Consider the following 14,477-nt stretch of genomic DNA (forward strand, 5'->3'; position numbering starts at 1 on the left):
AGAAGAAAAAATTGAAGATGACTAATTATCTAAATTCAACAGCACTGATTATCTGGATTACAAAGATCGAGTCAGAGAAAGTTCATCTCAAAACAACTTTACACATTCCCGAGTAAACTTCTGAAGACGAAGAGATGAATCATCACAGCCATAGATCATGAGCAATTACATCTTTCAAGCAATACAAACATTTCTGCTGATGAGCTTAAACACTGGTTGATGGAAAGGTGTTGGCATTTACATCCCAATGATTCAGAAGTAAAATTCTCTCCAGAAGTCTGGTTATTCAACTGCAACTCATTAGTGCTTCACATTTGGTATTCTGAGTGATCATACATTGTTCAAGAACCTTTCTGACTCTATACTGCAGCATAAATAATCCATCAAAAAAATTATTATTTGTGTGAAATAGATATAAGATCAGTAAGCGCATCTCCAACCGAAAATCTCATTTTTCACTCCACAGTGAAACTCAAAAAAACCTTGATTCATCTTCAGTAGAACTCCATTTCGCGGGCTTCTGCAAAGGTAACCGTACTTCTCCTGTTTGGCGTGTTTCTTAGGCAAATCCGGATGAGATAGAAAAATCGAGTGGGTGAGCAGTGCAACGTCAATATTGGCGTCGCACTGTTCACCGGCAAACAAATAATGGAAGATTTGGCGTTCGGCTGGAACGACCGAACAACGCCATGCGGATGTTTGGCTTTCGGTTGAAGATGCCCTAAGCATAATGAAAATAGAAAAAAATGACAAATGTTCAAAAATGGGACCTTGCAATCCAACCAGGGGTCATTCACCATGGTCTTAATTTGGAGTAATATGCCTCCCTCTTGGACGAGTCTTCCAACCCGAACGGGTGAGTTTATACCAGCTGGGTCAGTAAGGTTAAGAATGCACCATACGGCTGCTGTTCTGAGGAACTGATCCTTGCTCTGCAAGAAACTAACTATTAAGGAGCTGCAGCCTTCAGCTTTTGAAGGAATGAGATAACTGAGCACTGCTTCTTTATGAGATTCATCTCCAGCTGCAACGTTGCAGAGCAAAAGCATCCCCTGCAAGGTGTTCTTCGTATTAAGAAAAGATTTCTGTAAGCTCATTTGCAAGAAGAAACTAAGAAGTCAGTGGAAATCCAGATTACGCGGGGGTGCCGTGGGTGCTTTGGGGGTTGAGGTCTAAAAAGTTTCCAACGTACGAATAATCTATAATCTTGATATCACTAGTTCTAAATTTAATATACCAAAATAGGGTCACATCAATGCCCCCGTGAAAGAAAATGGTCAGGGAGGTAGCAGAATATGCCTTGAGTTATTCCCTTGTAGCCCTGGATCTAGAAGACCGGTAAATAGGAGTGTCAATATTTGGTACAATTTGAAAACCGAAAATTTCGGGTTAGGGTCAACCCGGAGCCGAAACGGGTTGGGTTCGTGTTTAACAATTCGATCCGTTTCAAAGATCGGGTCGGGTTAACCCTTTGACCTGAAATTGATCTGTTTTTTTACCCGAAAACTTATTTTTGGCCCGGAAATCCGAGATTGGCCAGTTTTCGACCCGAAAAGCGGAGTTTGACCCTTTTTTTACCCGAAAACTAGCAATTTCTTCATGCTCCCGGGTCAGTCGGGTCGTATCGGGTTGACCCGAATCCGAAGCAAGTCGGGTTCGGGTCCAAAAAACCGACCCGTTTGCAAAAACGGGTCGGGTTCGGTTGATCCGAATAGTGTGGGGTCAATTTCGGGTTTGTCCACCCGACCCTTGAACCGAAATTGACACCCCTACCAGTAAATCAACTTAATCAAACACGGGTCAACTCTTAAGCCTATTGATGCGAAAATGATCTAAGATTCATTTTTCAAAATAAAAAAAATGCTAAAATACATAAAATTACATATGGAATGAAAATATAGCAATTCTATTGTCATACTGTTTACCAGAATAGCCTAGCTGAAGAAATAAACTACTTTGAAGCATACTGATTAACCTAAAACAACGAGGTTCAATATGCTAGGAAGCTAAATTGATCGTTAGACCTGTTAACTTTTCTCAGCTAAATCGTAGCTGAAAATCTTTAAGCTCCAACAGAAATGAACAGAACTTTACCAGCTTTGACTGGATATTTTTGTTGTAATCATTGTTTCCATAAAGTTTCCCCTAACCGTACCATCCCTAGATAATGTACCCATAGTTCAAATCAAATGAAATTGTAAGGACACCAACCTGAATACAAACTTGGGTTGAATAATCACTTCTCAACTGTCTGATAACAGCATTAATAATTAAGCCATCTTCTGCAAACACAAGCCTGATAAAATCTACACATCCATGGATAAGATTGCTTACAAGTGCCATTGCCTGTTCCTGTACGAGATGCTCAGAATCTGTCAGCATAACATGTTTTGGTTAAATCTCGAGTGATTCTCTATAGAAAACAAGAGGGTCTAGAAAAGAAAATTACCACAAATCAGGCTAGCCAGTTCAGGTATGGTAAGCTCTGAAATAATGTTCTCTTTCCCGATTCTATCGGAAATAAACATTAGATTCCTCAAAGCGCAAAGAGATTTTAATCTTAGAGTAGGAACTATCGATTTGGATAACTGCACAAGAAGTGGCACACCGCCATATTTAACTAGCGCAGATTTTTTGGCAGTGAAATCAATTGCCACATTGCAAATAGCACCAAGCGAAGCTTCCTACAAAAAAAATGATGAAAAAAATAATAGAAAAGAGGCTCTTAGATTGATATAAATAAGAGAGCAGGCTTACAAGAGTTGATAGTTGTATAATGTTTAAACAGTTGCACGATTGAGGAAATGGAAGTTCACGTGCCTAGATGAACTACACATTTTACAGTAACAATTTCTTATGAAAATATTAAGTCATAATGATTTGGCCTCTAAAATAGAAATATAACCACTATAGAACCATCTCACCCAAACTCATCTAGTTCAACTTAAATTAACCATACCAAACAAAAAAAAATGGACCCAGAACTGTTTCTTCCAGAACAATTTCCGGTCCAGTTCAGGTTAGTTTCTATACAAATGATAATGGAAAATCTTTTATTCCATTTTTAAATCATAGAACAGAAACAAGGGATTATTTATGCAGAGAAGGACGAAATCCCTTTCCTCTTATTACAGAAAACCATGTCTTTGGAACCAAGAATAAAATATTAAAAATATGGATATTGGAGATAGTCCACTAAAAACTACTAAAAGAACCATAAATCTATTTATCATGTGCTCCCATAAATACTATAATATTTGAATTTAAATATTCTCCCTCAAAATATATGGTAGATGTTAATTATTCTCAGTTTAGAGCTATCAAGATTAAAGAGGTTGCAACAATGGCATCTATAATGGACAATATCTTAAAAATAGATCTAGGTGGTTCAGGCTGGAATGCCAAAGAGTACAACAAGATAAATTAATAAAGAGATAGATAGAATCAATAATAAAAGTATATGAAGAAAAATACCAATACTTCATATGCCTTGACTAGAAGCTACGAATGAAAAATTGCTTAAATAAAATGAACAAATGTAATACTTTATAGAATCAATGGAAAAGAAGCATTCATAAAAGATGAATAAATGCAGTTGGGACCACACTGATGAAAATGTTGTTCCTACTCACTGCTTATACGAAGAATGACCATGCAATTAGAAATCAGAAGGTCCTTATTTATACCAAATGACAATGTAATCAATTCTCAACCTCTTTAATACAAGCTTAAAATTGCTCACGAAATGCTCATTGGTTACACCATCATATTAAAAACCTTACAAGAATGAAAGAACTTTAAATAATTTTATGTACATAACTACTCAATCTACTATTCTTACCCATGCAATGCACACATTTATGTAGGTTTTATTTTTAAGCAACATCATGCTTCATCTTCATCAATGTAAAATAACAACATCAACATCAAGCCTTTAACCCAATACGTGAGTCGATCAATGTAAAACATTACAAGAAATTGAATAGAGTTTTTTTAGCTTAATCAAGTCGGTTCAAATCAGCTTTTTCTTTCCAAAAGGATAAAAAATTATCTCAAATATTTTATTAATTGAAATTAGGGTACAAAATTTGCTAAAGATAAAAAAGAGACAAGGTTAGCAACAAATAAAGAGGGACCAAGGCCAGTTATATACCAAATCAGCTTCCAAGTGTAGTAGAGTATATGGAAGATATACAGAAAACTGGGAGGTAGAAATGATGGGGACATCGGAGCTTGGAAAGTCTATCAAAGGCGCGGCCGCCGATCTACGTCCATGATCGCGCCAATATATTTTTAAGTCGTCATATGTATTTTTTTTATTTATTTATGTTTGTATTTTCTTTTAGTTATTTTGCCTTTTACCCCTTACTTAAGGGTGGTCATGTGTAAGCACAAAGGGCATCGTCGTCTTTTGTTTTTGAACCCATTGTATGAGGTTATATCTAGCCCTTATGTTAAAATAAATAAATAAATTAAAAAAAAATATCTAGCCCTTATGTTCTCTTTTCATGTTTAATGAAAAGAATGATAAAAATTTTTTCCGTGTTTGAGTTCTTGTGAGAGCTTGAGAGAGATTGGAGAGAGACCATTTGGAGAGGGATTTGAATCACCAGCCAACCTTGGAAGAGTCCGGATTCGTGGTTAGTTTACCTTTTATTGTTCTAATCTTCATCCTTTGTTCTTCCTCTAAGCCATGGTTCACCAATCTCCACCCGTCGCTTCATCCCACCACCACCACCTTTTCCAATCACTTTTCCCCACCTAGCTGCCGCCCCTCTCACCCAAAGCCCTATTCCAAACCGCCAGCTACCCCTTTGCTTTCCTCTCCCTCATCAATTTGTCATTACACCTTTCCTAAATTAGCTCTTCATATTTTAGGCAACTCAAATAATTATAAATTCAAATTTATTTGAATTTGAAATTATTACCTAAAATATAAATCTTATTTTAGGAAAGTTTCCAAATCCCTTCCTATTTGAATTTTAAATTAAATTGGGATGAGATTTTTCTTCTCAAATTTAATTCCTTAAATCAAGAAGACATTAAATACTTCCATAAACTCTCCCTTTCCCCCCAAGCCGCCAGCCCCCCCATTCAATTCCTCTTTGGAATTGACTCCAAAACTCAAGTTAATCTCTTGGAAATAATCAAGTCACCCCTTCCTCACTCTTGGCCGAAATCCCCATGCCCCACCTATTTAATTTCTTTCCAAAAGAAAGTCTCTCCCATTGGAATTAAATTAAACCCCTCTCCCTCTCTCTTGCCCGCCGCCCCCTCTCTCTTTCCCCCTCATTATTTATTCTCCATCAAGGGGATTAACTAAGAAAATATTTGAATTAAATCCCCTTCCCAAATCTGAACCTGTTTTCTCTCCTCCTCTCCTCTAAAAATCTGAAACTAAATTCTCCTCCATGCTCCCACCCTTGGCCGGCCACATCCCTCCCTCTTTCCCTCTTCAAGATAAACTCCTTCCTCTTAATAGGAGTCTTCAAGGAAGCAACGACGATCGTCTTCTAACATTGCAACTCTTCGGAAAAAATGAATGGCCGACCCCGATCTTGATTCCGGATTCATTTACAACGAGTCAACGAGCAAGGAGAAGTCGATATTCTCTAGTCAACCTTCTTCGACTTCAACCCGGAAACCGACAACTCCGTCGAAGAATACTTGGTCCGCATCACCTTCACACTTTCAAAAGCCGTCGAAGAACAACTTGTCAAAGTCCAATGGCAAATTGTTTCCGATCATCAACAAGGGTGAACTTCTTCACCTATTCATTTATCTTCTTATTCCGCTAACCTTGTAGATGGTGATCCAATCGCAAGGAGTCGTGCCTCGCCCTCTGCCTCCGCTTAGTAATCGTAGGAATTGAGTTTTACTTTCTCTGTTTCTAATCTCATTGTTAACGTAGGGATTTTATTGGATGACTACTTAATTCGTATTTTATTGAAATTCTAAATTTCTTTGATGATTCGAGTTCTTAGCATGTGATTTGGTCTAAGCGTAGCAACCCTTCGTACGTTTTCCATTATCGTTTAGTGGCTAATAGTCTTAATTGTTATTGTCTCTTATCTAAATTGTGCAAATTCTTATCACATACATCTAAAACATAGTTCTGCATAAAAAATATATAGTGTCAATAGCCTAAAATATGAAAAGTAACTTTCAACATCAGTAATAATATATGATAAGTAAGAAAACTGCTTGAAACCAGAGAATAAAGAAAAATATGTAAGTAACACTCTTTGGTCCAAACTTTTTTATTGACATTATCATAAATATGGGCGATCGTGTATGGCTCCTTCGGCCAGATCTAAGAAACAAAACCAATTTATTAATTTCTAGGTTTTGGAATCAACATCAAGATGCAAACTAGTTAAATACAATTGCCAAAGAAAAAATGTTAAAAAGAAGACCCGTCCTTGGATATGGTATAACCCATTTGGCATATAAATGGCAGCAACAACGACCTTAAAGATGATAGCAGCTACCCCTTGGGCGTAACAAAATGCACAACATGACAATAATCCACAAGGAAAATACATCGATTTACTAAAAGGCACACACCTGTACAGAAGTAGATGGGTCATTCAATAGCTGAAACAGTGGAATAATAACTGCTTCATTGGATAGACGGCCTGCACAAAGATTCTGAGAACCTAAATCCATCAATAAAAGTGGAAGCCTACTTGGGTTCATGCAAATATAAGATTAGTTCATGTTACAAACCTTCACAGACCGAGAAATGTTCCTTATGCACGTACATGCTGCAATGCGCACTCCAGCAGACACATGTTTTAGTGCATCGACAATTGTATTCAAGAACTGAATTCAGTAAATCCAAAGTCAATCATTGTATTGTTAGCAAATCAATACAGGTTTGCATAACATGATCTACAGTACTGTTAATAGTAATAACACAACATTGATATAATTGATAAAGTTGAAAGAAAAATTATTTAGGTGAATATAAAGAGTGATAATATGATTTATATAGACTTAATAAATGGTAAGGACATCAAAATGTCGTTTGATGTTCCTCAAGTTAGATTTAAAGAACTTTAAAAATTTTGAGAAGAAGCGAATAACAACATGTAGTAGAGGACGAAAGAAAAATATTTATGGTTGCATAAATGAATGATGTTTAGCAGGATGTGCTATGAGATGATTCTTGCAAATATAAAATTTGAGATAGAAATATGATTGAGAGGAAAATTGCATTGCTATTAGAGAATTAGTTTGGTTTTATGTTGGAATGGTAAGCTTTGGAAGCAATTTTTGTTAAAGGTTAACCAATGGAAAAGAAACTTTATCTTAGTTTTGTCCATATTGAAAAGGGCAATAATTGATTTTGCGAGAATCAAAGAAAAATATGTACCAAAGCTATGTTAAACTTATTCAAATATGTATGTTGAAGTGGTGATTGACAAGAAAAATAGTTTTTGAGGGACCAAAAAAACACTCAAACATAAAAATTACATCAATAATAAGTGTCAAGTCTTCACCTTAGTATAATATGTAGATGCTAACAAAAGATATTAAAAAGTGAGAAATCTTAAAATATACTATTTGTATATGAAATAATTATGTTAAATGAATTTATTTTTAAAGGTTAGTAACTTAAGGATGAGCACATTATATGCAACTTTGATGATTAAAATTTGATCATAATAATTGGATAGAATTCAAAAAATCATATGATAATTAAGTGTAATAAGTTTAATTACATAAGATATATTATACAAAAAAATTGGGCCAATAAGTAAATTAATAATTTAGTAAGATAAGGATGAGTGGGTAAAATAAAACAATCTCTAAGAAGTATTGATCTATAAAGAGGGTCATAGAGAATTTAAAAAGATTTCTGCAAAATATAATTAAATTGTCTATGAAATATAAATCTAAGCTTCGGAAACAATGAACTGGCGACACATTTAAGTGTAATAAAAATAATAATCTTAAAATAAATGTATGGTAAAGTATGGGTAGAGTAAGAAATGGCTATGTTGGAGACACAATAAGAATAATACCTATGAAAGATAAAGTAGTACATAATAGGCTTTAATAGTTTAAACATGCAAGGAAAGTATGGAAAATGCACTAACAAGAAGGTAAAGGGTAATAATGTAAAAGGATTACCGACCGGCCCAGCGCAACACAGGCGGAAATCTTCCGCCTCTTCAATAGTCGTTCGGACCACAAGAGCCAACCGAACATTTTAGGAACGATTTTTTTAGGGTTTTGGGAGGAAAATTTGAATGCAGGGACTGATTAGGGATTTCCTTTTGATTTGTATGCATTTGATAGTTTGTTTTCCTAGGGTTAGGGCATCTTGAATTTGGCTGAAATTTGAGATCTCTTAGATTTAGGTTTTCCTTTGGGCTCTAGCGGCGTCTAGAGATTTGGAAGAGATTGGTCCTCTCGAATTGAGGATCAACTGATCTTGCTATTTTCCGTTTCTATTTTATCAAATAATACAAATTATCTAATGTTTTCCTGTTTTTGTATGTATTTTGGTGGAGAATTCTCACTGTTTTCCGAATATTGATAGGAAATACTTGAGATCTACAAGTGCTTCCTATCAGAATATTGATAGACAATAATGTCATTGCTAGAAGTTATGCAAAATAGAGTTAACACCTAATGATGCAAATATGACAATATATACTCATCGGATATCCAAATCATGCACATTTTGATTTTGCATAAAAAAATATTAATATTTGCCTAATCTAAGAGCGCATGGAGAGCAGAATTTGATATTTATATGCATCACATACTAAATTTGCATGAGAACCCTAGACCTCAAGACGTCTTCCATCATCATCTGAAGCACTAAAAAAAATGAATGGAGAAGCATGCTTTGTAAATCCAGCCCCAAATAAATGCGTTAAGTTTGTTGAAGATGACTATAGAAACATATTTTTGTCACAACTTGCTGGAATACTCTCAGCATATTAAATAGATGTTAAATAGAATGGTAGTTTTGAAATGGGTAAGCTTCAATTATAAGGAGTTTCACACAAAGATTTGGGTAATACTTTGGCGAAATTCCAATGTCATGTAGTAAACAAACCCTAAATAATCTGCACTTATTTGGATGCAATCAAGATTGTTTTTATCTTTTGAGTTGCTCAGGTAGCATAACAGGTAGCCAAGGCACTAAAACTTTATGTATAGTAAGAACCTCGTGCTGATGGTGCTTTTCCCAAATATTTTCTGTAAGAGTTCAATTGTTCGATCAATTACAAGATTGAGCCAGATCAAATGATCAATTACAAGATTGAGCCAGATCAAATAAAATGGAAGTGGGGCAGGGCAGTGCAGCTATTGACAATCAGTGCTCATATTAATTCCTTTAAAAGAGTCCAAAAGTGTAATCCACATAATGTTAAATATGATTAGCGGGCAACTACAATGGTGAAATACGAATGTAACATGAAAACCACAACAAAAAAAATTACAGTTTATGATGTCCATAGAAACAAAACAAGCTGAAACAGCTGCTTAAGGCAAATATAACTATTATAGAGATCTCTTGCTCTTTCCTTAAAAAAAAAACTAATGCCGCTAGCATTTAATCAACAAGGTATGAGAAATCTTATGCGCATCAGTAAAGAAATGGCAATTAAATTTCTAAACCAGCAATAGCCAATACTCATATGACCTGCATTAAGAATGAACAAATTTCTCCGACTGAGTTTGACAATTTAATATTCATCACGAACCAAAATGGAGCCTGAGCACTCTCATTTTCAGTAAATTACAAACAAGAAAAATGAGAAAAAACCTGTTTTGCATTCTCAACTTGGTTGAGGAGAGGAAAATTCAGAAAGTTATGGGCCTTGGTGTCTAGTAACTAGAAGAGAAACCAGGAAACAAAATAAGAACACTTCCAATGAAGGTCTCCATAAACATTGATCTCTCCAACAGACAGTTGAAATTTCCCACTGAGACATTTCTCCATAATCCAACTAGGCGCCAACCAAGAAAAGCTAGTCTCTAAGGTTCATTTTGATAAGGAGCTTCAACGTTTGGAACCTATGGAAAATCAACCTAGGAAGCAGAAGAAGAAGGGGAAGGGTGGCGGAGAGGACTCCCACTTTGGTGGTCAATGTTGAGGTTCTTTATTGGGTCTTGTAGGGGGCGCCACGACATAGCTAAACCACTGTCGGAGCACTGGGATACTTTTCAATCTTTTGAGCTATTGCAACCCTTCTAAAGGTATTCCCCCCTCTGTAGTGGACCCTAACTAGATTGTTTGGTACTTGCTACAAGCACTTTGGTAGTCTCACATTGACAACAAAACATCAGTTTTTTGTTTCTTTCTTCATGGAATGTAAGGATGTATGGAAAGTTAAAGTGTGGATTGTGCTTCCCTCTCTTTTGTTTTATTTTGTTGAGGGAGGTCTCTTTTTTAGAGGCTCCATATCATATTGTACTCATTGTATATTTTTTGCCTTTATTTTAAAGTAATGCAAATGCAAGTTTCAAAGAACCAAATCTAAGGTTATAAACAATTACAACATATGGATGGTGATTTAAAAATTATGTCTATACAAGAACTTATCCAGAGGAGAACACAAACCTGCGGAGAAATTAACTGACATCTGCATATTTCTGACTTGGAGCAAAGTTCAGCTAATGCAAGCAATATTCCCTGAAGACGTCTTGGTGGGATTGGACTCTTTTCTAAGTAGTTGCAAAGCTTCTCAACTACGTTTATGACAATTGCCTGTAGTTGAAGCTCTTCTTTGTCTGTAATTATATCTAGAAGTGCAAAGGGAGAATCATCTCCAACATGGCTGGAATCTTCAAGAAGTTCAACAAGTACAAGCATAAGATTGGTTTTAGTTTGCAGATCTTGTGCATAGCAGGAAAGTTGTCCAATGGCAATCAAGCACATGCAGGCAAGATATCTTGTTTGAGGATATCGGTCATGTATTAGCTCAGTTAAGGCACTCAAAGCTTTTCCATTCTCAATAGACGCAAATGCCATGGCAACTTCACGGTTATTTTTAACTATTGCAACTATAGAACCTAAGCTAGCATCTCGTTGATTTAGAGATCCTTCAAGCAGGTGAACAAGTCTCTGCAAAACTCCAGCATCACAAAGTGCATTCTGCTCCTCATTTTTGTCACAGGAGTGTGCAATGATCCTAACAGCAAGTTCAATCGCATTCTCATTGTTGCTATTAAGGAGTGAAAGCAGAAACATCATGTTCTTGTTCCGAAGGACGTCATATTTGGGTGCAAGCTTTGATTGGAATATCATTCTAAGTGACCGTGCGCCGGCATCAATGACCTGTTAACAGCATAGACAATCTATGAATTATTCAACCAATAACAGGTCAACTCAGAACTATCCCTAAAAACCAGAATGTTTCACAATAAGCTAGAAATGTTTAGCAGAATGATAAGAAAATAAATAGGCATGTTTTTGGAGGGAAGCTTGGGTAAGGTTATACACTCACCTTTTATCAATAAGGACCAAATTTGTTTTACAAAGAGAAAAATCATAAAATGCAGTTTTTTGAAAATATAGAGCATTGACCACTACAACAAACATCAGCACTAAAGATAATAACAGCATAATGCAAAATAAAAAAACAAATCAATTTATATTATAGAACTAATTCATTTTGCATGCGCATGGTAATTAATATTTGCAAACAAAAATAACTGATCTTAATCATTTTAAGTACAAATCCTAATTAAATGATTTATTATTTCTTAATGTACTATTTTTAATATTTATAAATGATTATGTCATATATTTTATTATTAACATATCTCGTGTTCATGTCATGTCAATATCATCGTGCCAATGTTCATGCATCATATTTGCCAAAATGTCAAAATGGTAATCGTTTTGTCGAACGCTACTCTATGTGCCAAACCTATAATGGTAATACACATAAAATTGGCTTGTATACTCCTCTCCCAACCCCCCAGACCCCATTTGGGAAGATTTAAGTCTAGGCATCGTGTTAGTACTTCCTGGACTAGTCATGGCTTAGATTCCATCATGGCTATAATTGTTCGATTTTCAAAGATGGCTCACTTCATCTCTTGTAAGAAAACTTTTGACATGCTTAATTTGCATGCTTCTCTTCAAAGAAATCATTTGCTTACATAGCTTGCCTCACAGCCTTATGTCCGATCGTGATGTTGAATTCATTAGCCACTTTTGGAGAGAATTGTAGAACCATTTGAAGATGAAGCAGAAGCTCAATTCAACTTATCACCCATAATCTAATGGTCAAACAGAAATTTTCAATCGAACTCTTACAACATGTTAAGCTGCCAGCAACACTTGAAAAAATGGGAAGAACAGCTTGCTTAGACTGAATTTGCCTATAGTTTGATGCCAAATCGATCAACCGGTCAAAGACCTTTTAGTATTGTTAACACCAAGATTCTTAATCACTTAATTGATCTCATGATCATTTCCAAATGATGCAGTTCATTTGCAACAAAAGCAGGTGAGCAATTCATTGATATGTTGAAGGATGTCCAAGCAAATCTTTAGGCTACAAATTCTTCTTACACTTACGCAAAGAGAGATTTCCCCAAAACACGCGTACTCCAAACTAAGTCCACAAAAAATTGGCACATTACCCGTTCTACATGACATCAATGATAATGCTTATATTCTGCATCAAGAAAATGCTTATATTATTGACAACCCCCCCTAAATTCCTCACTTCATTTACTTTCAATATTGTCAAAATCTACAAGTATAACCATCCTGACAACGCCAATATGATTATAGGATGCGAGGACTTGAAAGTGGGGGAGACCTGATGTGGATATTACCGCTACTATTCAGTCTCCATTACCATATTAGTAGCTTTATTCCTTTACCACTATATAGTATGCTCTCCACATTTTATTTGTTTTGCTTAAAGCAGAAAAGAATATTAAGTTACAATATAAATACCGAAAATTGTAGTTGAATAATTATTATCAATACAATCCAATAGTTTTGTTGTTTCATTCTTTTCTTTTCGCGCTACGTGCCTCATCACATGGGATCCTATTTACCAACTTTAAGGCATGGATGACTCTCCACAGAACATCAATACCTCCAAATCAAAGGAATGTTGCCTTCAGCAGCCATGATCCACATGAAAAGAGGCCAAATTTTCTAAAGGAGGAGCAAGATGGTGCTCTAGATGAGCCAAGTGAGACGAGGAAAAATCATGAATACGCGCCACATCTTCAGAGCTGAAGGATACAAATCTAAATCCTCCCATCAATCACATACTGGAAAACAAGATAATAAACTTCCGTGTTCAACTCATTCCGAATTTTGAAACGAGCATTTCAAACCAATTTCCCCGTTTTCTAGACCCAACATACTATAAAACGAAATATTCCCTATCAAGTCATGTAAACATACCGAGCTCCATAGCACAGAACAATACTAATCAGAAAATAACTTTTTTTTTTTAAATAGCTAATATATAGAACAAATGCATTTAACAATCCTTCCCCAATTGGCATTCCAATCCCACACCACACGCATTTTCACTACAGTCACAACTCACAAACTATTTCCACATACGTAAGAATGCGAACACCAACAACAAATCGAAATCACCTTTTCATCTGGATAGGACAAAATTCGAATAAGATGCGGAACAGCACCAGCCTCCACCACCGCCCGGACCCCATCCTCCACTCCACACGAGAAGCTGCCGATAACGGCAGCCGCCTGCACGATGATGGCCGAATCACCGCCATCAGAAGCGAACGCGGCGAGCACTGAGACGATCTTAGGGACAGCGCCGAGATGAAGGTATCGAAGCTTCTTCGTCTTGTTTCCAATTATCTGGTTCTTAACCTCCCGAAGGACCTTCAAGAGCGCTTCTCCCTTACCCACGCCACCCACCTCGCTTAATCTCTCCGTCAGGTCCTCCGGCCGGTTGCTCGCCGCCGTCGTTGGCATGTCCGGTGACCGCAGAGAAATCCCTAGGTAATCTTTGATCTAAACCGTCATCCGGCGTCGATGGAATAAAATTTGAGAGGAGAGGAGAGGAAAGAAGAACACAATTAAAGAAAGAAAATGACCTTATGGTCCTTTATCTAGAGTGTAGTCGAATGAAAGTACTTTTAAGGGAAAAATTTATTCTCGTTAATTATTTAAATAAAATAAATCTTAAATTTGTAAATATAATAAATGATTTTTATATATTATAATCATTTTAAATATATTTAAATTTTATTTATATTAATTTTTATGAGGACATAAACATCAATATCAATATCAAAGCATTTATCTCACTACATCAATTGACATAATAAAAAAAATTATGTTATATAATATTAAAATTCAAATTTTTATTTAAATCTAATAAAAAATATTATTTCAAATACTTTTAAGTTTACCTCTATTTTCTTAATATTGGCGATATGGTTGATCTAATACATCTACTCATCTAAGGATGATCTAATACATCTACTCACCTAAC

At 35.7% G+C, this 14,477-nt stretch overlaps 1 protein-coding gene across 1 annotated transcript; it reads right to left on the reverse strand.

Annotated features, from left to right (window-relative positions):
* Positions 1–14,078, reverse strand: LOC110099391 (armadillo repeat-containing protein 8). Its single transcript, XM_020826516.2, has 8 exons — positions 13,607–14,078; positions 10,589–11,305; positions 6,730–6,825; positions 6,568–6,651; positions 2,450–2,684; positions 2,212–2,372; positions 771–1,052; positions 1–364 (listed from the first exon to the last, which is right to left on the reverse strand). The coding sequence occupies exons 1-8, from the start codon at positions 13,952–13,954 to the stop codon at positions 287–289; spliced, it is 2,001 nt and encodes a 666-aa protein (XP_020682175.1). The 5' UTR covers positions 13,955–14,078; the 3' UTR covers positions 1–286.
* Positions 14,079–14,477: the final 399 nt, after the last annotated feature.

Source organism: Dendrobium catenatum, unplaced genomic scaffold (assembly GCF_001605985.2).
Source record: "Dendrobium catenatum unplaced genomic scaffold, ASM160598v2 fragScaff_scaffold_1105, whole genome shotgun sequence".
Taxonomy (NCBI): Eukaryota; Viridiplantae; Streptophyta; class Magnoliopsida; order Asparagales; family Orchidaceae; genus Dendrobium; species Dendrobium catenatum.